Source organism: Ursus arctos, unplaced genomic scaffold (genome assembly GCF_023065955.2).
Source record: "Ursus arctos isolate Adak ecotype North America unplaced genomic scaffold, UrsArc2.0 scaffold_15, whole genome shotgun sequence".
Lineage (NCBI taxonomy): Eukaryota > Metazoa > Chordata > Mammalia > Carnivora > Ursidae > Ursus > Ursus arctos.
Window position 1 is genome coordinate 30,132,911 of NW_026622819.1, and position 25,607 is coordinate 30,158,517.

Below are 25,607 nucleotides of genomic sequence, written 5' to 3' on the forward strand. Positions count from 1 at the left end.
CATGGAACACTGGAAACAAAGGATCTGCGTTTGTTTCTTAAACAAGCCTTCCAGTACATTTTCTTTGTTCTATAGTGAACTTGTCCTTCATAAATCTGCATTAACAGAGACCCTGTACCTCTTCACTTTCAGGGAACAATGACGTTAATCTTTGTTTATAATGATGATTAACTCTTCAGTGACTGTGATAGCTACGCAGAGTGTGCTGTTTATAGTAAATAGTGAGTAATATTAAGAGAGTTAATACACAGTCTTTGATCTCATGAAAATTATATGCAAATTAGGGAGTTCGACACACAACCGCCAATTTCAAAAAAGAGTCCAAGGTCGAATGCGCATGTGCCAAATGAGTAGCACGGGTTCCCAAAAAGGAAGAAACCTCCTTGGCAGGGTCATAAATAGAGGTTAGAAGAAGTAGATCTGATTTGGGCTCTGCAGAATGGTGATGGAAGGGCAGGAGGAATGGTGTGAGCAAAATCCTGGAGGTGGAACTGTGTATGCCACGATTTCAGGTAGTAGTCTTCAGATTTTCTGCTTGTCTACTCTATAAAAAATTATGATAAATTTTGCCTACCTGCACAATGTTAGTGTGACATGTAAGATTTTTCATCTTAAGTTTAAGTAGTTGCAAAAGATATAATTTCTCAGCATGCTCTAAGTATTTATATCTTAAAGTACAGTTATTTTGCCTCTTTTAAAAATAAATCCAATGAACTGTCAATGCCATAGTGATGGTATCGAATCACTGCAATGATTTTATTTCTTTAGCAACTAGACATTTTATAGTAGTCCTTTTGATTCTTTATTTTTTTAAAGACACTTTCATTTTTAGAACAGTTTTAGGTTCACTGCAAAATGAGTGAAAGATACAGAGATTTCCCATATGTCCCTATCCCCTTTTGATTCTTGAATCCATATTTCTGTTCCATTTTCGCCACAGTTGAACCTAATGTAATGTTATTTTAGCATGGAAGTTTTAATGGGTCACTTTTTAAAATATTTTTTTGTACCAAGAAGGTATTAATTGAAATTTTAAAATTATTAAGTATCCTTTGACTACCAGGTCTAAGTAATTAAAAACTCCTATTATATGGTTATATTAGTAGCGGTATATATAAGTATATTAAAATTTTTAAGATAGCTGACACACACATAAGTAAACTTTTTTTTTTTTTTAAAGGTGTCTCAATGAAATGAATGGGGCATCTTTTTAAATTAATTGATTGGTTCCTGCCTTCATGGATGAATGTTACTTATTGCTAGAAAAAGACAAGATTCAGGATCAATTGTATTCCTACCTTCTATTTTTATAGACGTAATTGTTGAGAAACTTCACTCACGTCCATCAGTGGAAAAGAAGAGAAGGAATTTTGTCATGGCAATGTCCCTTGATTCTTTGATCTTCTGAGTTTTGTGCCAGAAAAAGATCACAGACTAGTCTTTCATTAAAAATTGTTTTTATAGCCCATTATCTGATAATTGATTACAATTTCTTTCAAAAAGAATTGGAGATCAGTTGACTTACAAGGCACTGGAGTCCAACTGAGCACCAGGGTTTGGAAATGTTTCTTGGTTCTTCCACAACAGAGTAAAACTGAGACGGGTGAGGGGGGCACTCTTCTTTTGAAAGGTGAAAGTTAGGTGATGGTAAAAGGGGAGGAGGAGAGGGGAGAATAGGCTTCTCCCCTTGGATGTCACTGAGTTGTTAGGTTTCTCAAGTTTATGAAAAATATGTATGTATGGAATCAAAGATTGACTGTTGCTTCGATAGGTTAGTTAAGCCACTAACAGTTGAAAACGTACCTGTCTCCCCCTTAGAAAGTCTTTTTGCACCCCCACAGTATGCATACCCCACTTCGAAGGTTTTGTTCTGCAGAACAGCAAATTGACTAGTTGGCTGCATCCATCTGGAGAGTCACAATGAGGCTGCTCCACAGTCTAAGGCACGATGAGGAAGAAATGTTTCAAAACTTTTGACTGGGTTCCACTACTACAGAGACAGCCAGTCTAGTCTAGAATGAGCCAATTTTTTTTCCGGCCAAGAATTAGGAAAACTTCTCATGGATGGAATGTCATCGCCGGGGAAATAAAAACAGCATGCGTATTTTGGCAGCGCCTCGAGATGCCCGTGTCCATGTCGGCATCTAGAACCACAGGCAGCTCCAATTTACCAGGTGAACAGAAAAGAACCCCCCTCCGCAGACGCGGTGCTACGCTTAGATCACAGGAAAAAGTAATTCATCGCGTACCATACCTCATTTACAGCTGGTTTGGATTTGTATTTTTTCAATGAGTGCAAGATGGGTTGGGGATTTCCCTAAACACTTCTGGAGAATCTCAAATGCCTACAAGGCAAGAGGCCGAAACATTTGTGATACAAGGGAATTCTGCTGGCATTAAGAATTTAAGGCGGAGTCCTTCAGATGAGAAAACAGGTATAAATTAATGACTGTGGGTACTTGTGACTTTCATGGGTAAAAGAGTCTGATTGTACGTGACCGCTGATAAGACTTGCTGAGATTTTCCAGGTTGGATTGCAAAGAAGCAGGTTATAAGCCTGTTCCTACGACTAGGATGTTTACTCCTATTACCTCTATTCAATATATCCCAAGGGCCTCTTAGAAGAATAATGGTGATGTATGTGTAAATAAATATGCAGTGTTCATGGGATTGAAGAATATCACCAACATAATAAAGCATGTCATTTCGAGAACTCTTCTTAAGTATTACTAACTGATTTCCACTCTTCTATACTCTTAATTTAAAAATTCAGGTAATCAATAGCAACTTAAGGAGTTTCATTTTCTAAGTAGTTTTGCTTTGACGTTAGGGTGTTGACTTACAGGCTTTGCAGTGATGCGGGGAAATGATGTGGGTGGGGATGAGCATGGGGGGCACGGTGAAAAAATACAGTTTTATAAAAGTCAGGGAAACTTGGGTATAGTTCCACTAAAAACTAAAGAGTTCTGCTAGAATCTAAGGAGACTAAACTGGTCTTACTTGCTTCACTCACTTTTTTTTTTTTTTTCCTGTGAAGTGAATATAATACCTCCCCTGACAACCTCAGGACTATTATGAAAAATTAACAGAGAGAAAAATGTAGAAAAGAAAGTTCAAAGTGTTATGCAAATGAAAGCTGTTGGAGAATAATAGGCTTTATGAAGACGAAATTAGTTGTAAATAATCGTTCATGGTAATGGGAATTTAATAAAAAAACACTGGTGGATTTATTCTATGAGGACCTACCTCATTTTTCACCTCTTCTGCCAACCTTCCTCATAGCTGGGGCCCCACCCACTTGCTTTGTCGTGAAGACTCAGCCCTGCGTCATTCCCCGTCACCAGCCCTTACCGCGTGGCAAAGCATGATGTAGTTAGCCAGCTCTCTGGGATGCCTCATTATGAAACTTTCTAGCAAATGCTATATAACAAATTTTTCTTTTCTCCGAACCAAGAAAAGCAGTAGATGATGGATGATTGTTTTTCAGCCGAGTGGGCTAAAATTTCTATATCCTTTTACAAGGTGTAAATTTGCATTGAGCAAAAATATATTAATATGTGCAATGCTTTGCTTCAAGCCCATCTGTTTAGATTAAGGAGAAAACTGTTTCTGGGATCCCAAATAAAGCAAAAATAAAGTCATAATGGACTTTCTCCACGGACTCATAGTCTCTCCCTGAGGAAAGCAGCAGGAAGAGTCAGAACTCACTGGAGCGTGCAGTGATCTGCTTATAGGGTTTCCGACAGCCCCCTTACTATTTACTGACAATTATTAAAAGAACCCCGTATGTTTGGAGACAAAGAGTGTACACTGGATTCAAGACTCCTACCTTTAGGCTAAGGGCCAAAGACGCTTAGTTCGTGAGCAATACCTGGATGCTGCTAGGACAAGATTTTATAACTTGAATAAAGGGTGTGTGAAATGTTTTATCTGGTGCCTGACTCCTGGTACCCTGGATTTTTCTCCTTACTGAGAGTCAGCAAGTGCAAGCTCCATGTGGCTTAGAGAGAGAAGACATCTCTGTTTATAGCCAAACCTGCTCCCGAGGCCTTACCTTAGGAACTGCCCCCTACGCTGGTGTAGGATTTCTCAGCCTGAGCACCACTGACGCTGTGGGTCTGGCTGTTCTGTGCCCTGCACCATGCTTGGCACCATCCAGGGCCTCTACCCACTGGATTTCAGCAGGGCTCTCTCACCCCCTGGGTCCTCCATCCCATCCCCTATGGTTGTGACCACTAGAATCGTTTCCAGACATTGATAAATGTCCTCTGGGGAGAAAATCACCCCTGGCTGAGAACCAGTACCTTAGTCCCTGTATTAGTCTTGCTTTTACCATCACCCCCATCTTCTTTCCTCTCCTTATCCCCATTCCCAGGACTTGAGTCCTGATCCTGAAGTTATTTCTAAGGACCCAGTTTCAATCTTCCCTGATGGCAAATGACAGTATTTTAGAAGCACTTATTTTCATTAATTCATCAACTGGTTGATTGATTCACCGATTTGTCTATCTGCCCCCACCCCCCTGTGTTTACGGAGCACCTATGACCAACCAGGCACTGAGATTATGAGGTTGATAAGACACATCGCACATGCCATCTCTGTCAATAGACCAGTGGATGCGAGAAAAGCTGTGTCTCTGTTGAGTACAATTGCCAACAAATCTACTGGAAATATCTTTACTGAAAACAGCTCAGAATAACAAATGGAAACTATGCCATGGACATCCCTGGAACGGTCTCTGACTATATGGAACAGAACAGAACACCACCTTGGGCCTATGTCATTTTCCTAACTCCTAGAGCACAGATCTCTAGGTGACAACGGTCTTTATTCTGTAAAACTCTTGAGTTCTAAACTGTCAAGACTTCTCATCCAAGCTTAGCTGGCCAGAGCCCCTGTGTTTTGTACAGAGAATGGGTGAAACTTGCCTTTGTAATAAGAACCAGAGTCTCAACACCATCCCCATCTGTCATGAGAACTGCTTCTTCTGCCCTTTCCTCTTGGGTCGACTCTACAACACTGTTCCCTCCTGAGAACGTCTGACCAGGTGTAGGTCTGAGGCAAGTCCCCACGGAAGACAGCCTTGCCAACAATTCAAATACTTGAATTGCCAGACCTATCCCTGGCAATTCAGTGTCAAGTGTTACCACGTCACTTCGACATTGCTGTGGCCTTCCCGAGGTTCATAACCTAGGTGCGTCCTGTCCTGCCGGATTCGAGAAAATCACCTATCATCCTGATTCTACCGACCCCTCCTGAGGCCAGGCAGTTTGTCCAAAGGATCTTGAGAGACTGATTTCGTACTTACCTTCTCTTAAGCTCAAGTGTGTTGCAAGCAGAATGCAGACCCGGGGTGGGGGGGGCTCCTCTGCCCCCCACACAGGCCCTCCACCACCCCAGCGCGGTGGGAAAGATGGAGGTCCCTTTCGCCCATCTGCATCTAGAAACATTTAAGCCAAATACAGACCCGTAGCCTGCTGTCCGCGCCAGCTCGGATTCTTCCACAGCCCTCTCACGGCAGGGGGGACGGGGGTCACTTTCACAATCATCCTCGTCTGAGAAGTCCCCGCAGTCATTGTCACCATTACACAGAAGCCGCCTCTTGATGCATCTGCCTGCGATCAAAATCAGGAAAGACGCGGTGTGATTAACGCCAGATTTCCTCTCTCTTCCTGAAGTGGGCAAATGGACTTTAACGATGGGGGGAGGGAACGGGCACACAGTTGAGTTCTTTGCACAGCATTCACAGACAGCCGTTTGACCGGCCCCTTTCGCACTTGCAAACTCCAGTGTGTAAGAGCGGGCTTCCTTCTTTTCGGTCCTGAGTGCGCACAGAAGCCCACGGTGAGCCAGGGGGACGCAAGGATTACCTGTACCGCATTTAAAGTCATTGCCACAGTCCTCCTCCACGTCTGCACAGGCCTCAGTGGGCTCGCACTGTCGTCTGTCTCCCAGAGCGTCTACGCACTTCTGCCCGTTATATTGTCCGAAGATCTCAATGCTCCTTGAGCGGAACTGCACAAAACCAGCTGGAAATATTAGAATTTCTATGGCCAAAAAGGGATAATGATCTAAAACTGCATCCACAGCACGGTAGTCTTCTAGACCCAGTTGAGTTGATGGTTTTAAGCAGTCACTAATGTTAAAGTAACACCTCGCCTCCTAGGGTTGGCCGTCTCACTGCAGAATCCGGTTCCTCAAGGCAGGCATTTACTACTGTGTGCCACGCTGAGATTTCCAGGCAAAGTGAGCCTCATCTACATAGATATTTATCTTTCCTTCTCAGGTTGGAACTCAGCGGGGGGCTCCCTGCCTCCTAGTTCTTTTCCTGGAGATGCTGGCAACACAGTTTCCATTTGGGGTCATGGATGGGGAATGACAATGAACACTTACCATTTGTTTGAGGCAAGGGTCACATTCGGACCATTCGCTCCAGGAGCTCATTCTGCAGTCTATGGGTAATGGCCTTTCATTGTCTTGTGTTATCTGTGGGGCATAACTAAGAAAACAGGACATGTCAACTTCATGGCATGATGTGTGTCTGTGTCCAAGGAGTCTTGCCGAGCCAGTCTGATTTACTTACTACTTTTCTTTTTTTTTATATAATTTTTTATGTTAGTCACCATACAGTACATCCCTAGTTTTTGATGTAGTGTTCCATGATTCATTACTTGCGTATAACACCCAGTGCACCATGCAATATGTGCCCTCCTTACTACCCATCACCAGCCTATCCCATCTCTCCCCTCTGAAGCCCTCAGTTTGTTTCCCAGAGTCAATAGTCTCTCGTGGTTCGTTCCCCCTTCTGTTTACCCCCCCTTTCTTTCTTCTTCCCTTTTCTGCCTTCCAAATCAAAAGACTTATACTTTTTTTTTAAGATTTTATTTATTTATTTGAGAGCGAGATATAGAGCACGAGCAGGGGAGAGAGGGAGAAGCAGGCTCCCCGCTGAGCAGAGACCCGGGGATCATGACCTGAGCAGACGCGTAATCGACTGAGCCACCCTGGCACCCCGCAAATCCAAGGACTTATCCTTTAACTAGAGCTCTCATTTGACATTTGATCGTATGCTGCTTTGTGTTTTCAACTGGTCTTCTTGTTGAATTCTTGTACTGCTCTGTGACTTAACTTCCAACCTAACCACAGTTAGTGATGGTGATGAGGAAAACGGGCAAATCATCCTGCTGCCTGTTTCACACTGATTCGTCTTAGATTTCCCACTACCTTATGAGCTCAGGGAGGCTAGAGACCTTGTTTCCCTTTGCATCCCCCAGAGTCTGAAAAAGCCTCCAGTTGCCTGGTTTTCTTGCAAATGTAAGCCAGCGGGCCCAGCCGCTCCTGTAGGAAGCTCCTGGGAGCCCAGCTGTCCCACCCCGCACTGTGCATGTCCTAACTGTAAGTCTCATCACTCTGCACTCTGCTTCAGCACTGACCCCTCACCGTTCTGCATTTTAACACCTCTACGCTGGCCCTTATAGCCTTCCCTTCCACCCCCAGACCCAGCTGTGCTTTTCTGGCTTTGAATTTTCTTTCTTTCTCAGTTCACCATTTTGGATCTCTTCTGGTTGCAACACCTCCGTGGATGATTATCTCCTTCAATGAAAGAAAAACAAAACAAAACAAAACCAAAAGCAAAAGCCACTGAATAAGAATCCTATAAATGCTCTGGCCCGACTTCCCTAAGCTAGCACCTGTCCTTCTAGAGTGCAGCCTTTTACTCCAGAGGGCTGGCCCGGTAAGGCCAAGGCCTCCAGAAAGGCTCTAGATCCCAGTTCTTCTCTGAGACCTTGACCAATCGAATATGTTCTCCATTAAAACTCCTCCTTCCTACCAGTTTCTTTCCATGTGTTGTACATTGTGTTCAAATCTTTGATACTAAACGGAAACAAGCAAATGAATGAGCAAATAAAACCCTCTCTGTGAACTCTACATTTCCTTTCAGCTGCTCCCATTTCCCCCTGCCCTTCACAATGTCACTTCTTAAAGGAATTATTATCAACATATTTATGTTTTTCTTTCATCAAAAAAAAAAAAAAAAAAAGAGCTGCATCTCCTCCTTCAACCTGCCATGCCCCTTTAGGTACCTCTTAAATTCTCTCATCCTTCTAGCCAACTTTCTTTTTCTTTTTTTTCTAGCCAACTTCCTTGGAAGGGTAGTTTGCACCCTGTCTCTTACCCCTTACTCCCAATCACTGCTCAGCCCTCCTGCCCCAGGGACACTGCTCTGGCCAAAGTCAATGATGACTGCCACGTGGCTCACTTGGTCCTTTCAGTGCTTCTCTTACTCATTTCCTCGCAAAGGTCAATGCACTTGGCCATTCTTGCTGTTTAAAACACTCTCTTCGCTTGGACTGAATGACACTAAACCCCTACCCTTTCTTTTTTCCCTTCTTTCTGTTTTCTTACTTGTCCATGTAGACTCCTCCTCCTTCTGTTTTTCCTCAAGGCCCTCTCCTTAAAGCTTTTTCTTTTTTCTCTCAATACTTTCCCAGGGTTTTGGTTTCCATGCATATGCTAATGACACTCAGAAACAAGTCTGCAGTCCAGACATCTCTCCTGAATTTTAAGCTCTTGGATATAACTTCCAACTGGACGTCTGCACTTGGACTTCATTATGGTCCATTGAACTCAGCATATTCCCAAAACAAATTCATTATTTTTCCTCTCCTTTCAAAGCTGTGCCTCCCCCTGTACTTACTATCTGGGTGACCAGCACTTTCTTTTATGCAGTTGTCCTGGCCGGAGGCTTGGGTGCTGCCCGTCTTATCCTGCGTCCCTCACACTCATCGCCTGTAGCTAATCAACCATTAAAATCTGTTGTTTAGTCTCATAAATGACTCTCAAATCCATCCGTTCTTCATCTCTGCCAGACGCTTCTCTGCTCTATACTAACATTACATCTCTCCTGGATGACAATAATTTCTTGCTAATCCAGTTTCCATAAATCATACACAGGATCTTTTAAAAATGCAGGTTTGATCGTACCACTCCCCTCCTGAAAACGTTTCTGTAAGCTTCCTATCCCTCTTAGGATAAAATCCGAATTTTCTAACATGGTGTGGCAGGCAGAATAATGACGCTCCAAGATGTCCACGTCCTAATCCCTAGACTCTGTGAATATTTTAGCTTCCATGGCAGAAAGGGTTTTGCAGATGTGATTAAGAAAGATTATTCTGTATAATCTGGATGGACTCATTCCAAACATGTGAGCTCCTAAAAGTAGAATGGTTCAGGGAGATGTGAAGACAGAAGAAGAGGCAGGAGAAATTCAAAGCACAAGAAGGGACCCCCCTGGCTATTGTTCGCTGTGGAGGTGGAAGGAAGCCATGAACCAAGGAAGGCAGGCAGCCTGCAGAAGCTTCAAGAACCAAGAAAATGGATTCTCCCCTAGAGCCGCTGGAAAGGAATGCAGCCCTAACGGCACTTTGATTTTGGTCCAGTGAGACCCCCCCTCAGACTTCTGACCTGTAGAACTGTAAGATAATAAATTTGTATTGTTTTAAGCCACTGATTCATGGTAATTTGTCACAGTTGCAATGAGAAACTAAACATGGTCTAGAGAGCTCTATATGGCCGCTCTCCTTCCTAATTCTTCAACCTCACTTTCTCCATCAAAGCTTTAGCCACATTGAATTTGAAATTCCCAAGATAAGCTACTTTTTCTTATGTCTTCAGGCCTTTCAACCTATTTCCAGTACACTACAATGATCTCATCTTGGGCATAATGGGTTTTTTCCCCCCATGAACACTTCTTAAACTCCTTGTGTAATTTATTTTTCTCTGTACACATTCTTATAGAATTTTGTTCTTCCTTATGTCATAAGCACCTTGGGAATGATATATTTAATTTAATTAATTCACTTACTCATGCATTCATTCATTAATTCGTCAAATATTTATTAATTGTCTCTATCTGCTAGGCATGTGGGATATAATGGTGTGCAAAACAACAAAACAAAATAAAGCAAAAACAATGATCCCCAAACTAAAGGAGCTTATATTCTAAATAACAGCATCAGTGAGCTGGGAAAATTCTAACCCTGCGTGGCTTGCATATCAAGTTCTTGGAACATAGTAGGTGCTCAGTAAATGTTTTCTGAACACGAATGAATAACTAAGTGCAAGAAGGGACAGGAAATTCTTGATCACGTTTTCTTCGGCAGATCTAAGTCTGTATTTCTCTAGGCTACAATTTCCTGGTGAACCACCCACATCCTACTTGCGCAAGACTTGTCTGTCAGTAAGGCAGACTTTCAGACTGGAGACATCATTTTTGTAAACCTGACTCTTGCCTACACCATCCAGAAAATCAGGGAGTCTGATAAGCTTCCATCTTTTAAAAGGACAGGTTAAACCTATATTAAACAGGCTGCCAAACTTTGGTGAACCTGTTTTCCCGGAGCCTGAGTATTAGTGTGTATCTGAAAGTACATGGCTGAGAAATTCTCTACAAGAACTTTTCCATAAAGCTAAGATCTCCTCTGGAACTGATGGGTCTCATCAAGAGGCAACAACAGATGCACCTTTATCACCTACAGCAGTGGGTGTCAACACATTGCATATCGTAACCCTCAGATAGTAAAAATAGGAATTGTGAGATTGTGATCATCCCTCCAAAACAATTAAATCAGTCTTTCTGAGGATGGGCTCCAGGCATCAGACGTTTTTATAAAGTACCCCAGGTGATTCTCATATTCATACACTGTTGAGAAACACTGCTTGGCAGCATCTGGAGGATATTCGTGAAATCTGAAAGGGTGCAATTCAAGTAGGTTGGGGGTGCCCTTTATATCAAGCCCAAACTTGAAGCTATCACTAACCTGAAAATGTCACTGAGCTGGTTTACCATTGGTTTTGGGAATTACTCTAGGCTCCATTTATTAATGTCTCTATGGATCTTTTCAATATCTTTGTTTCTCCAATACTAGTCCTGTCGCCTTCAACTGGATTACCTGCTCCTATCTACCGTTTTTGTATTTATCACTTACTCAGATAATCTGGTTAGCATTTTGTTTTAGCATCTCCCCCAAAGAGATTACTCCCTTGGTTCTAGAAACTGCACCCTATAGATCAGTGACATGATACTTGTATCTTTCCCACCTGCCACCGAGAGCAGCTTCAATGAATAACTAGTTCAGAGAGAACAGTACGGACCGAAGGATCATCATGGGAGATAAAATCCACTGTAATCACTCCAGAGTGAGGAGTCCTTTGCTGGGCAAGCCTAGAACCCAGCCAGTGATGGGGGCTGATGAGAAAGTCTACTCATCTGTTTCACGCACTGGGGCCAGGATCCTGCTCCAAAGATATTGGCATCGCCCATAGACTGTTCTCTAACATCCTTTACATAAATAATAGCACTGCATTAATTACGTACACACTGACTGCCTTCTTTCTCAACTTCTACCTTAAGGAGCGCTTTTCTTTTCTACAGGTTTGACTCACACTCTGGATTTAGTACAGAGCTCTGCCTTTGACCATTTATTGTCCTACAAGACCATGATTTGGATTCATCCCTGGAATGACCCTAACCCCTGAATGACCCCATAGGAAGGTCCTCTGATCACACCCTCGTCCTGGGAGTGGGACTTACAACCCTCCAGATACCAGGAGCAGCATATTTGCTGGCTTACTAGTTTTGTCATAACCAGATACCACAGACCGTATGGCTGAAACAACAGAAATTTATCTTTTCGTAGTTCTGAAGGTTAGAAGTCTGAGATCAAGCAGCGTGTCTGCTGCGTGGGTTTCTTGTGAGGCTTCTCGCCTTGGCTTGTAGATGGCTGTCTTCTCCCCGTGTCTTCCCATCATCCTTTCTCTTTACAGCTGTGTGCAAATTTGCTCTTCTTATAAGCACTCTTCTTTTAAGTCATGTTGGATCAGAGCCCACCATAATGACTCCATCTTAACTTCATTACCTCTTTAAAGACCCTACCTCCAAATACAGTCATATTCTGAGGTATTGGGGGTTAGGACTTCAACATATGAATGGAAGGGGAGGGGACATGATTCAGCCCACAGCATGCAATAAATTTTTTTTTTAATTAAGCAGTTTCTTCTATTTGTCTACTAGTTTTACTAGACAATTTTCAAGTCTCATTTTCTCATTAATCTTTTATTTTGTAGGCATTATTAGTTCTCTTTAACAGATGAGAAACTAAAACCAGAATTATACTACTTATCCAAAGTTGGACAGTTAGTGGCAAAACTGGATTCCGAATCTATGTCTCTCAACTCCTAGCTCACTGCAATGTTGCCCTGTTCCCCTGTCACCAATCAAATCCTTTTTGAAATGACCTAAAAAGTCATAGCTTAGTGAATACTTTTCAGATGTAACAGTCTCATGATTTTTTAGACATTTGAAAATTCAGTAAGTTAATGAGAATGTTCTCTTTCTTTCCCCCTCCCTTTCTTTCTCCCTCCCTTTCTTTCTTTTTCTCTTTCTCTCTTTCTCTTGTTCTTTCTTTCTAATATAGCCATTCTAGGTAAAGCACAGCAGTTGGACAACGTGGTTCTTGCCTGGATCTGTTTTAAGCTTAAACCTAACTGGTGTCAAATTAGGCAAAAATAAAGTGAAAAGTGTGTGAGCGTCTGGCTGTTTTCCTTTCATTGCAGATACCTGGTTACTTGGTGGCAAAATAAGAAAGACTCTGGGGAATTATCAGGAGGAAATAGTAGATAGATTATGCAAAAGGCATGTGTTCCTGAAATGAATGCATTACATAAATATGAAGAAAGAAGACAAGTGATCTTGAATAGCTCCTTCTGAGCCCACTGTTCCCTCCTGGGCTCCTCTGACTCACGAGGTAGATAATGTTTCATGGCTCAAGGACTGTGTAAGTACAATGCTTACCAACTGCTGAGTTATTAGGCGGAGTGGAGAGGTATCCATAAAGCACTTTCTGGATTCTTAGATGAAATGTGTTTATCAAGTAAAACATATCGCTAAGTGTTTTAATCTCAGCTTGAAAGTCACTTTCCAGGTCAAAGTGATGTATGTCAACACGACAGGAGCTGTAACTCTGGGCCAGAAATGCATTACATGCAGGGCCATTGATGTATGCCTGCTCCCGTCTCCCGCCATGAAGTTTCCAGCTTTAGAAAAGGAAACCTCAGGAGCAGCTCACGCTCCAGGACACATTGTGGCAGACCCAGGCAAGAAAACACCTGCTGTAGGAAGGAATCTTTTTGTCAATAAATAAGACAATGTGGCTCCTTTGAGTGGAGAAATATAAGCTAACTAGCACTGCCTTCTTAACCCACAGATCTGCCAGTTTGCTTAGTTCATGCAATTCATCAGGATGAGAAGATAATATAACAGCGGTGTCCAACACTCATTTTTTTCTGGACCTTTCCTGATTTCCCAAGTTTTATTTAAGGGCTCCTTTCATGTGCTCCTGATGAGCCAAAATTCAATGACCTTTATGGAGGGCCTGCTCTGCGTCAGGAATGGTTCTGGCGGCTGGAGCCTACGTTCTAGTGGGTGAGGTACAATAAACGAGTATCCGGCAAATATAACATGCAAAATCAGTGAAGACATACAAACTGTAAAGGAAAATAAAGCAGGGTAAGAGGCTAGAGAGGGCTCTAGGGCTGGGGTAGAGGAGGGAGTTTTCTTATATGGGGCAGTCAAAGAGCTCTCTCGGAGGAGGTGTGGTGATGTAAAAATGTGTTCACAATTGTTTTGATCTTTCTTCCCATCACAGATGGGGGCTATGTGCCCTCCATTTAAAGCTGGTAGTATCTTTCTTAATACCTTGATGAATAGAATGCAGTGGAAGTGAGCCTGCATGACTTAAAGGCCAGGCTTGAGAAGGCCATGCAAGTTCTGCTGGGTTATCTCAAAGCATTTGCTCTGCAAGCCTTTCCCACTATGTATAAAACTGACTACCCTGAGTCTACCTCATGGAGGACAGAGACAAAGAGAGTGGTAGAGAGATAGATTCTCAAGGAGAATCAATTGTTCCAGCCTCTCATGGTTTGGGTCTTCCCAGCCCAATGACAGATATGTGAGTGAAGAAGCCATCATAAGAATCCCAGGCCCAGCCACCATCTTACTACATCCATGTGGGAGACCCATGGGAACCTCTTTACTGAGCCCACTCAACCCTTGGACTCATGAACCAGTAAAATAATTGGTATTGTTTTAAGCTATTCTCTTGGGGCATTTTGTTACATAGCAAAACATGACCTGAACAGAAGGTGATGCTTGGTTAGATACTTGGGTGAATTCAGAGAGAAGCTATGTGAGTATCTGGAAAAGGAGTGTTTTATGCCTGGGGGTAAATAAGTGCAATGGCCCTGAGACAGTATGTCGGAGGCACAGAAGTACGGTGACAGAGCAGGGCAGAAAAAGGAGAGTGGCAGACGTGTCTGGAGAAACAGGTAGGGTGCAGCCCCTGCCTTATAGGCTATGCTGAGGAATTTGGATTTGATTCTGAGCTTGGTGGAAATTCTTAGAGGAGTATGAGAACAGGAGTAACACCAGAGTTATGTTTTCAAGAGATTTAAAAATGTCTCTGGCTGCTCAATGGCAAACTGACTAGCGGGTGTGGGCGAGGTTGGACGCAGGCCAGAAATGAGAGTGATTTGGGCTAGAATAGTCACAGTGGAGATAGCAGGCGGTGGGCAGATTTGGGATATATTTTGAAGATAATACCAATAGATGTGCTGTTAGATTGCCTGTGGGAAGGATGCAAAGAGAGGAAACAAGTGTGATTCCCAGGTGTTTCCCTGAGTAACTCAGTGAGTAGGGGTGCAGGTTGGGTGAGGTCGGTAGAGAAATCAGGGAATATTTTGGAATGTTAAGTTTGGGATGCCTGTTAGATTTTTCAAGAGCTGCTGACTTAAGTAATTAGACTTTGTGTTCAGAGAAGTGGGGTGCACCATAGATATAAATTTGAGAGTTGTCAGAATGTAAGCGCTACGTCACTCCAAGAGCTGGATGTGAGTGCGTATGTCTGGAGTAAGGGTGAGGATGAGCCAACATTTAACAGAAATGTGACAACATGTCTGTAGGCTGATGGGAAAGATTCAGTACAAAGGGAGCTATTGATGATGCAGGAGAGAGGGGGCGGAGTTACAGGAGCAAAGTCCTTGCAGAGGCCAGAACGGATGAAGCCAGTGCCCACGTGCAATGGTGAAAGTCACAGGAGCGTATCTCCCCCAGCGTCACGGGCTTCACTCAGAGGCCTTGGCTGAGTTTCAGTTGCTGTGTATTTGTTTATACTCCTTAGTAGACTGTAAGCCCAGTGAGGGCAGAGACCCCTTGTAACGTGGTCAGCATTACACTGCAGTTCCTGATGTAATATCTGGCCAGTGTTGCAAACTCAACAAATATTTGCTGTGCTACCTGGATGAATAAACAAACGGCCATCCTTGTCCAATAGTAGTTGATGAGTAAATATCTGCTAACTTGTATTGAATATGAATATTAAAAACACAGGTGTATACAACCAAAGAAGGAGGGAAAACTGACATTTTGGATATCTTCGATTTAATAATTAAGCCTCGCTTTTCCGTTCACAGATGTTTGGGTGCTTTTCCAGATTGTTGAGATAAAATTTAACTCCGATAAATGGAATGATAATTGCTAACATTTGGGAGTGCTTAGTTTATGTCAGAAATTCTTCGAAGACTTTATTCTTATTACCACACTTAATTTTTACACCAGCCCTATGAGATCCCTATTATTAGTATTATCACACTTCAAAGATAATGAACTGAGCCACAGAGATGGTGAGTAATTTTCTTCAGGTTACACAGCTGAGGGCACTTGGTGGGCAGGGTGGGATTCAAACCCAGGCAGTTTCTCTCCAAGGGCCACCTACTGGCCACTCTTGGCACTTCTAACATCCAGGTTAGTGCTCTTTCTTAACTATTTGAATAATGAAGAATAAGATAAATATGGAAATTATATCTATACCAAAAACACCACCTATATAATCAAAAGACGAATGACAGATTGGGGGAGATGTTTGTAATTCATACCAGAGACGACGGACTAGTTTATAGTGGTCATAGAAATCCACAAAAGAAAGACAAGAAGCTCAATGGGAGAAAGAGTAAAGGACATGGAGAGTCACAAAGGAAAACATACACATGGCCTTTAAACAGATAAAAAGATACACAACGTTATTGTGGGAATCATTTCATAATGTATAAAAACATTGAATCATCATGATTTAAACGTGAAACTAATAGGATAGTGTATATGAATTATACCTCAATTTAAAAAATAATAAAAAGGGAGAGGGAAATTAAAACTATTTCAGAATACCATTTTGTTTTTTAATGTGTGAGACTGGCAAATATCGAAATGTTGCCCGAGGGCTGTTGGCGAGGCTGTGGGTCAATAAGTACTCTCATACTCTGCTGGGGGAAGTGGAGAGTAATACAAACCTCCCGGGGCCACGGGGCAATTTTAGCGAAGTGACAAAGGTGATTTCCTTTTGACTCTGTTACATCACTTCTGGGAATTCCTCAGGTGTATTATCCACTTGCAACATGACATAGGACTAAAAATATCCATTGCAACATTGTTTGTAGTACAAAAGATTGGAAACAACCTAAGTGTTCATCAAAGATGGATTATCTGGACTGCATATCCACACAGTGGGAAATTAATCATTTGTAAGGAGAATTGGGAAGTTCCTTTTAAATTGATACAGCAGGGTTTCCAGGATAGATTGTAAAGGAAAAAAGAAAAAGCAAAGTACAAGATAGTATGTAAAAGAAAGGGGAAGAATAAGATTACGTACGCCTCTGTGCTTTAATCTGCACTAAACCATTCTGGAAGGATGTACAGAAAGCTAATGAGAGTAGCTGCCCATGAGAATAGGGTAGGGCAGGAGGGGGTAGGATTCTAAGCACTTCACATGTAAGAACATATATCTCATGAGAAGTTATGGTTAGGGAAATCAGGACTTCTCAATGTACACCTTGTTATGTTTTTTGATCTTTGAACCATGTAAATATGTTGTTATTTACAAATTAAAAATAAAATATAATGGTAGCTGTGTCCATGGAGCCCTCAAAGGTGGCCCGTCACAGTGCTAAGGACAGGACATGAATTAGCAGGAATTTCACATAGCAAGTCACAGTTTTATTCCCACTTTGCAGGTGAGGAACAGATTTAGAGAAATTAAGGACTTTGCCAAGGTCACATAGCTAGTAAACTATGGACCTTGCGATCAAACTCAGGCCACCCGCTTCCAGGACCTGCGTTAAGATCTATGAGTCTGCCAGCGCGCTGGTTGTAACAATTCTATTCTACTTTGAGAAACCTAAGAGAGGATGCCCCGTTCATGACCTGTTCTCATGGGCACTCTTACGTTGGCAAGCAAATGATTCTTGATCTAGCCCCACAATTCACCGGTAGCAATGGCTCGCGGTCACTTGGCTTCAGGTAAAGTATGTGCAGCCGGGTGATATCCCCTGAAGCCTAGCTCTAACTCTATCCCTTCCTTTCCTCAACCAGAAAGCATATTGAAGTAATAGTGAGTTATTATTTTAAAGAATATTTCACATATACTGAGTTTTGTGCCTGGCACAGTTGCTGTAAGTACAATATACGTATAATAATGTAACTGTCACAGAGACTTCTATTACATAGGTGCTATTCTTGTCACTACTATGGGGTGAATTGTGTTCCCCGACCCCATCCCCCTGCCCAGAAAGTTGAAGTTCTAATCCCTGTACCTCAGAATGTGACCTTATTTGGAAAGAGGGTCTTTACAGAGGAAATCAAGATAAAGTGAATTATTTAGGGTTGGCCCTAATCCAATATGATTGGTGTTCTTATAAAAAGAGAACATTTAGACCCTGACAGACGTGCACAAAGGAAAGATGATTGAAGATAGCCCTGTGGTGACAGTGGCAGGTGCTGGAATGAGGTAGCTGTGAGCCAAGGATGTCAAAGATTGCCGCCGGCAGCAGAAACTAAGAAGAATCCTATCCTGGGTCTCAGAGGGAGCATGGCCCTGCGGACACCTTGATTTCAGACTTCCAGCCTCCAGAATCGTGAGGCAGTAGATTTCTGTTGTTTGAAGCCGCCTGGTTTGTGGTACTGGGAAGTGACTACAACTGTCATCCTACAGAGGGAACCAAGGTACAGAAAGGTTGAGTAACCTGCCCAAACTTACATGGTTTGTTCCTTAGCAATGGCGCCTGGGGCTGAGTTCAGGAAGCCTCCCTCCAGAGGAGTGCTCCATTCTGATCGAATCTGTATTTAAAAAAATACTTGCAAACTCCAGTTCTCTGGCCAAACCATGTGTCTCACTTCGCGACAGATCTGAACACTCTGTTTTGACCTCAACCCTCCATCAAGGGGCAGAGCACGGAGTGTTCGAGCGGGTCACCCTAACAAACTCCTAAGGAGGGCCCTGGCCGTGAGGGCGCTTGAAGCCAAATCCAGCTCAGCGGTGCAGCTGCTCAGAGCTGGGGGGCCGCCCAAGGGGGCTGTGAGGTCCTCCCTGACACAGCTGAGTGCAGCCAGGACCCAGGGGCACGAACTTCAAAGTGGTTGCAACCTTCCCAGCCACCTCTCATTTTGGATCAGCGGGAGTCTCAATCCAGGAATGCGGTTGTTTAAATTATTTTTTTAACTTAAGAAAGGGTCAGGCTAAGTATTAGAAGGCTAAGGCAACTTTTAGTAACTGCCTTCCCAAATCCCCTTTGTCCCCGATGCCCGGGTAAGTGAAAATGTTTTCTGAATGCAACAGGCTTTTTAGCTCAGGAGTGGGGGTAGGGGCAGAGAAGTGATGGCATGAAGGAAGGGGGCAGAAAGGTGTGGTAGACATCGAGGCAGAATGAGGCAGAGAGTAATCTTCTTTCTTTTAAACTTTTAGGATGTGAGAGACTGATACACTCAGGCTTATCAATCACACTCTGGTGAAAACCAGCTTTGTTTCAGAATTCCGAGTATTGAAAGACTATCTTGGCCTTCACATTTGAACGCCTTGTTTAAAAGAAATTGCTGGAAATGGCAACAGGTGTCCTTAGAGACTCTCAAACAGACACTCCCCGCACTTTTCCTCACCCTTTTGCAAAGTTTAAACTTTGGGGCTATCTGTCTCAATGTGGGCTGACATTTTTTACCTACTTCACTGTTAAGAAGTAGACCTTGAAAGATCAAAGCCTGCAGTGAAATTCCAGAGACAAATGGAAAAGCGACTCACCTAGGAGTGGGCCCAGCGGTCAGGACACTTATTTCTAAAATGCATAGTGCAAAGGCAAACCACTGGCCCGCAGACATCTGCTCAGGTGGGGCGGCTCCGTGTGGAATGGCCAGACAGGTCCCGCAAGGCGTTTATCTGCAAAGGGCCGGAGAACTGGCCCGACAATTACTGCTTGGTTTTGGTTGGGATTTTTGTCAAACTGGGCTTCCTGGGAGCCAAAGTCCAATCCAAGGAGAGTCATGTTGTAATTCTTGGCTTACTGTTTTCTCATATTGACGAGTGAATTCCAACAATCAGCCCGTGAGTGCTGAATTGACTAAGATTAGTGAGAGTGTTGAAAACAAACAAAAACCAAAAAACAAAACAAAACTCCAGTGTTTCTCATCTGGGGAGACTCTGGGAGGAAGAATGAGAGGGTGTGCCATTTGGGGAAAAATGTGTCTGTGGATGATTCTCAGAGAGGCATAAATTGGTGAAAGAAATTAGTCAAAGAACTAATGACTGGAACAGGAGGCAGGGACCAGGGACCGATGTGGCAATCTGAGGCTGAGCCGTGTGGGTGATCGCCTCAGGGGTGCCTCGGAGCGCAAAATGCAGTTACAAAGCTGGATTTCTTTATAGACGTGGTGGATCTTTTTGAAGAATCCAGGTAAACTCCCGCAGGCACGCACAGTATCCCGCGGGAGGATATGTTCTCCTTATCTCAGAAATGCACTTGTCACCAAGATAGATTCGGAGATGGAGCAGTTTGCTCCCATCCATCCTAGAGGACCCCCTTCCCTACATATTTTCACTTTCCCTGGTACTTGTGGAAAGGGTAAGGTGTCTTTCTTCTTTCTTTCTTTCTTTCTTTCTTTCTTTCTTTCTTTCTTTCTTTCTTTCTTTCTTTCTTTCCTCCCTCCCTCCCTCCCTCCCTTCCTTCCTTCCTTCCTTCCTTCCTTCCTTCCTTCCTTCCTAGATTTTATTTATTTATTTGACAGAGAGAGACAGCCAGTGAGAGAGGGAATACAAGCAGGGGGAGTGGGAGAGGAAGAAGCAGGCTCTCAGGGGAGCAGGGAGCCTGATGCGGGGCTTGATCCCTGGGATCAAGGCCCTGAGCTGAAGGCAGACACTTAACGACTGAGACACCCAGGTGCCCCAAGGGTAAGGTGTTTTCAAAGTGCCGGAGAATGTGGATGTCAGAGCTGCTCTTAAAACACTGCTTGTAAGGTAGGATGACCAGGACCTGCGCAAAGCCATTGATACCTCCCCCCCGCCAAAGAATTCTAATTTAATTGATCTAGGATGGGACCCTGCATCAGTATTTTTTTAAAGCTTGCTGGATCATTCAAATGTGTGGCCAGGTTGGTATTTAGAATGACCAGCTTGAGAAACAGTATTTCGCTACGTTTCTGAAGAAATGTTTGCTGACACAGGACTTAAGGGGCCTTCATCAATACTTACTAATTACAAAGAGGCAATTTTCAAACATTAGCACATAGGCAGTCTGATAAAACAGAGGGTGGGGTTGGAGGATACCAGACAGTTACTTTTTCCAGCACTGCCTTGCCTTTCCACTAATGGTCCTACTCAGAGTAGAAGTTATTTATTCTCCTCAGGCTTTCTTGCCTCCCTTTCCTTTTCATGTGGAGAGTTTGGGGTCTCTCATGGGGCTAATTTCATCGGCTCCTGAGCTCGTCATCAACCTGCAGACTGTGCAGAATTGCCAAGTAATGAGGTGATTCGAAAGTGGGCAGCAACACTCGTCCTTACGCCAGTGATGAAATCGATGCCCAAAGACACTTCTTTCGAGTCTTAGCTAATGACGAGTGGGCGGCACCCAGATATGGTAGGAATCTGTCCAGTCTGATGTAGCAAGGCTGAAGACTCTTACGTGGCTCCCGGGACCTGCCAGGATACTTATCAGAAAGAAGGATCTGGAAGCAGGCAAGATAAGATGATGTTTTATGCTAATTAGACTTAATGCTCATTGGTTAGACTTTGCGATCCTTGACTTGATAATTAGATATGAATGGAGATTGAAAATCACCTCTGTCCTAGGAGACTGACTGAGCTCCCCCCACCCCCGCCCCCACCCCCACATGGAAGAGGGAAGGAGAATTTCACAGCTGGCTGGTTGAATGCTGAATTGTTCTGTAGAAGTTCTATTCATTTTATCCCCATGGTTCAAACTAAATGTAACGTAGCAAAGGAATGGGAGCAGTAGAATATAACAACAATATATTATTATATATATTATATTTTATTATATTTATTGTATGTTAGTGACATGTAAAATACAATATACATTTCATTTTTGTAGTGCTTTTAACTCTTCTTTGCCCTTAACAGCTATTATGTACCTGACATGTTTTAAATGAGGTTTATACTTCAGTTATATCTAGGGGAAGTGAAGCATGCTAGACAAGAGAAGTGAAAAGAATAACATTTTCATTTAATATGTAATGGCTTTCAAAGAAAAGAAAGGATAAATGTTTATCAAACTTTTCTAATGTGTCAAGCTAATAGACATATATATTATAGCTAACATATATATGTATATGTATATATATACATACGTGTGTGTGTGTGTGTGTGTAATTTAATCGTCAAAATAATCCATTGCACAGTTGAGGAAACGGAAGTGCACGGAGATTACATCATTTGTCCAGCATCACCCATCTGCAGTTGCTGAGAAACTGGCATTTGACCTTGGTTGTGACTGACTCCACATCTCTGGCTCTTCCCACAATACATCAGCTCTGTTGCTGTTATTATTTGAATTATGTCACGTTAAACAACATGAAACTATAACTTTTCTCATAAACCCTCTCAACTCCATAAAAGGTAGGCTTCCGGTTTAGCTTTACAGATGAAGCGTGGAGAAATATGGCCAAGGCTATGTGGACAAAGCGGCAGAGGTGGGATTTGAACAAACATGTCTTAAAATCCTGATGCCAGAGTTTTCCACTCTGCTGAGGGCTCTCAAAGTTTTCTCCACTCGGGACCCTTAAAATTTTTTTTTTTTTTTAATTTCCCTTTGGTTTCAGTTTGCTTGGGAACTTTGTGGCACTAAATTATATTTATTGCACAATAATAATATTTTTTTCCTGTTTTTAAGGCAGAGCCACGTACATGTATACATTAGAATGTGCGACCATCAGGCAGAAACACTTAATTTTTACTGAAATGATGTAAATGTGTTGGACATAATTTCCATCTGGATCTCTTAAAGTGATGGAAGCTGTTTTTTGGAAGTTTATTATTACAAATTTCATGGACTCCCTCAGTGTCCAGGGATCCCAAGTAGGAGCTGCCATCTCATTCCGTATCTGTTTCCAACTGAATCCCGAAAGATCTACGGGTCTTACGCCACTACACTGAAATTATAGTGCTCTCACTTAAGACACACACACTTGCCGGAGGGAAGTAGAATCTTCAAATGGCAGGCATCTTGGTTTGGGGTGTGTTCTGCTTGCTGCTGTATCCCCAACATCTAGGATGGTGCCTACCACTATTAGGCTTCAACAGACAGTGGGAATTATGCATTAATAGATGAATACATAAATATAGATGAGGAAAATGATGTCCAGGAAGGGGAGGGGACACTCCCAAGGTCACACAATCGGCGGTGGGGCAGTGTCAGATTCCAGCTCTCTTCACTGTTGGTTCTATACCGTTTTCATTACAGCACTTTCAAACAAGCTCTTTTATAAAGAGAGAACAATTTCTCTATGGAGTGGTTCTGGGGCTGTGTGTGAAAGTTCAATGGGAGTGATGTAAGTCTGGCGATCCCTTTACACTAATAGGAATTCCTGAGGCTCAGATCTGTTTACAGTCACATGGAACTACTTAGGGCCCCCTTGATGGCATTATAGCGCTTCATTTAAGAAAGAGTTAATACAGTCCCTTTTTCTTTTGAAGTTGACAAGATCTGGCTATACCACCTTCTCCCCTTCTGTTTATCAACACGGTTGACTGTCTACATTCACCCGAGACTTTTGACATGGTCTTCTCTCTCTTTCCCTACTCTAACTCTGGCCTTTCCTTCAGTGATGTCAGTGCTCTCTGAAGTGCCGCCCACCTCACTCTTTCTTGATCAGTTCTATGAATATTTATCTTCACCCCATCTAGCCCACTGTCCTAGCGTCATTCTAGCACCTCTACTGCCTTCTTCTTTGCAAATGTCAGTGTCCTACTGTCTGACCATGATTTCCAAGTCTTCCGATTACCTCATCCTCATCCTCTCAATATCCCCTTTCTCCTCTTTTTGAACATCCAGCTCCTTGATTTCTCCATTTTGGGTTTCTCGTATTGCTCTTGCCTTGGTTAGCCACACTCTTTTTGCAGTCTGTGTCAGCTTTCTTCCCTTCCTACATGGTTAAGCTCAGCCTATTGCTGTTTGCCTTGGTCTTTTTTACTCCATGGAAGACCTCCTTATTGCTAAATTTGGTGGACACTTCTTAGCCCTGATCTTTGTCCCGTAGGAGCATCTGACTTGACTGGCTATTCTTACGCTTTAAAACTCTCTGTTCCCTTAACTTCTGTGATACAACATTCCCTGATCTTCTGCCTCTCTTTTGCCAGCTCCTCTCCCTTGTCCATTATACGATGCTGATGTTCCTCAGGGGTCTCTCCTCTACCCTCTCCACGTCTCAGTCTAGCCCTTCTTATCTTACCCACTCTTAAGATTAGGCCTACTCTTCAGAACCAGAAGTCTCATGGTTGAAGTTCCTTTACCAGAATCACCTGGGTTCTTGTTTTAGAAGTATAGATATCTAGAAGCGATACTTTTTGAAAAATGCAAATCTTATGGTGTTATTTCCCAGCTTAACAATCTTCAAGTACTTCTAAGAAATCTCAAGGTGGATTTTGATTTGCCTATGGTAATTTGAACTTGCTGTGTCTAAAATCATACACCTAATTCTTGCCCTGTCCCTGTCAAGGAAGCTCTTTTTATAGTCTTTATTTTCATTAATGAGTCACCATTAACTGTTTTTCTGGTTTCTACATCTGGAAGTCATCTTTCTTTGTATTACATTAGTGTTTTGACAGTCTGCGAAGAGGTAAGCGGGCTCATAATGGGTACTTCATAGTTATTCCATGGTTGTTTCAGAGTCACTGGATGACTGGTTGATTTCATTTGGCTCAGGTATGTTTGGTTTTTGGAACTTGGAACTTTGACGAAAAAAAACTAGTATTTGAGGACAAAATTAGATACAGTTTTATCAATTAACAACATGAAAACCCAGCTAAACATAATAGGGAATAATGTTTTGCAAATCTTAAATTCTCTTTTATTTTCTCTTTTAAAATTATGTTTTCTTGACTCTGCAACCTCCAGGCTGAACTGTGAGGCTTATTGACCAGGGAAGGAGATGGTGGAATGAAGCAGTGATTGGTCACCTGTGAATCTCAAAGTAGTGGGGATAGCATGGCTTGTGATGTAGGGAATGGGAGAAGATGGCCTCTCCTACTGGAGCAGAGCAGTTGTGAGAGGGAGAGAGGGACAGGGGAGGGAGGCAGGCCTGGAGATGAGTGTTCGCGGTAGGTTTTCAGACCACACTCTGGAGTGGGGCCAGCATGGTAAGTAGGTTGAGGTCAGAGACAGATGTTTCTTTCCTTGCCATCTGGAACTCTGGGAGAGCAACTTCTAGACTTTCCCAGTATGGGGGAAGCCAAACCAGAACAAAAGTGGTTGTGGTGTGTGGTTGGGCAGAGGAGGGACTGAATTTGGCTTCATAGGTTTCTTCAGCTGTTGTGGGCCACAGAGGATACCAAGAAGTTCCCAGGCTCTCAGGAGGGATAGAGAGGGTAGCTGGCAAACTTGCTGTCTCTCAAGGACAATGTGGGCCTAGAGTTGAGGGCAGAGAGGCAAAGGCACTCACATGCAGATCTCGGAGTCCAGTTAGCGAAGACCAAGGTGGGGGCCCAGGCTTTGGGCAGAACCACTAGGCCTTGTAGGCCCTCAGCTGAAGGGGGGAGAGCAGACTCCATTCTTTAGCCAAGAGTATTAGCTACAGACCCCACACGGTAGTAGCCACGTAGGTGAGGTGTATGCTGTACAGACCGGAGGAATCCGAGGACAGTACGAGGACCTGTCTGAGGGTCTAAGCCCCTTCTCAACGTTCCTCTTTCCCCATCAAACGAAGCATCATCATGGAGAAGAGCAGGAAAAGGGGAAGAAATGTGAACCCCTGGACACATAGCCGAGAAAGAGAGTACCCTCAGAGGGAGTGATCATGGCTGGATTGGGGTTGCAGGACCCGACTAAATGTTGGCATTCACACCCAGCAGACGGGAAACCTGTGAGGAAGAGCACATTGGGAGAAAGAAAAAGAAGAAAGAAGAAAGAAAGAAAGAAAGAAAGAAAGAAAGAAAGAAAGAGAGAAAGGAAGGGAGAAGAGGAGGGACAGATGGATGGAGGGAGGGAGGGAGAGAAAAAGAGAG

At 43.1% G+C, this 25,607-nt stretch overlaps 1 protein-coding gene across 1 annotated transcript in view; it reads right to left on the bottom strand.

The window, feature by feature from the left end:
• Positions 1–19,468, bottom strand: part of C9 (complement C9) — a 55,098-nt gene extending 35,630 nt beyond the window's left edge. The window contains exons 1-4 of the mRNA XM_026506864.4: positions 19,179–19,468; positions 6,394–6,499; positions 5,871–6,015; positions 5,468–5,615 (exon numbers count right to left, since the gene is read on the bottom strand). Of these exons, the coding sequence (XP_026362649.2) occupies positions 5,468–5,615; positions 5,871–6,015; positions 6,394–6,499; positions 19,179–19,255 (476 nt within the window). The 5' untranslated portion in view covers positions 19,256–19,468. The remainder of the gene's footprint in view (positions 1–5,467; positions 5,616–5,870; positions 6,016–6,393; positions 6,500–19,178) is intronic.
• Positions 19,469–25,607: the final 6,139 nt, after the last annotated feature.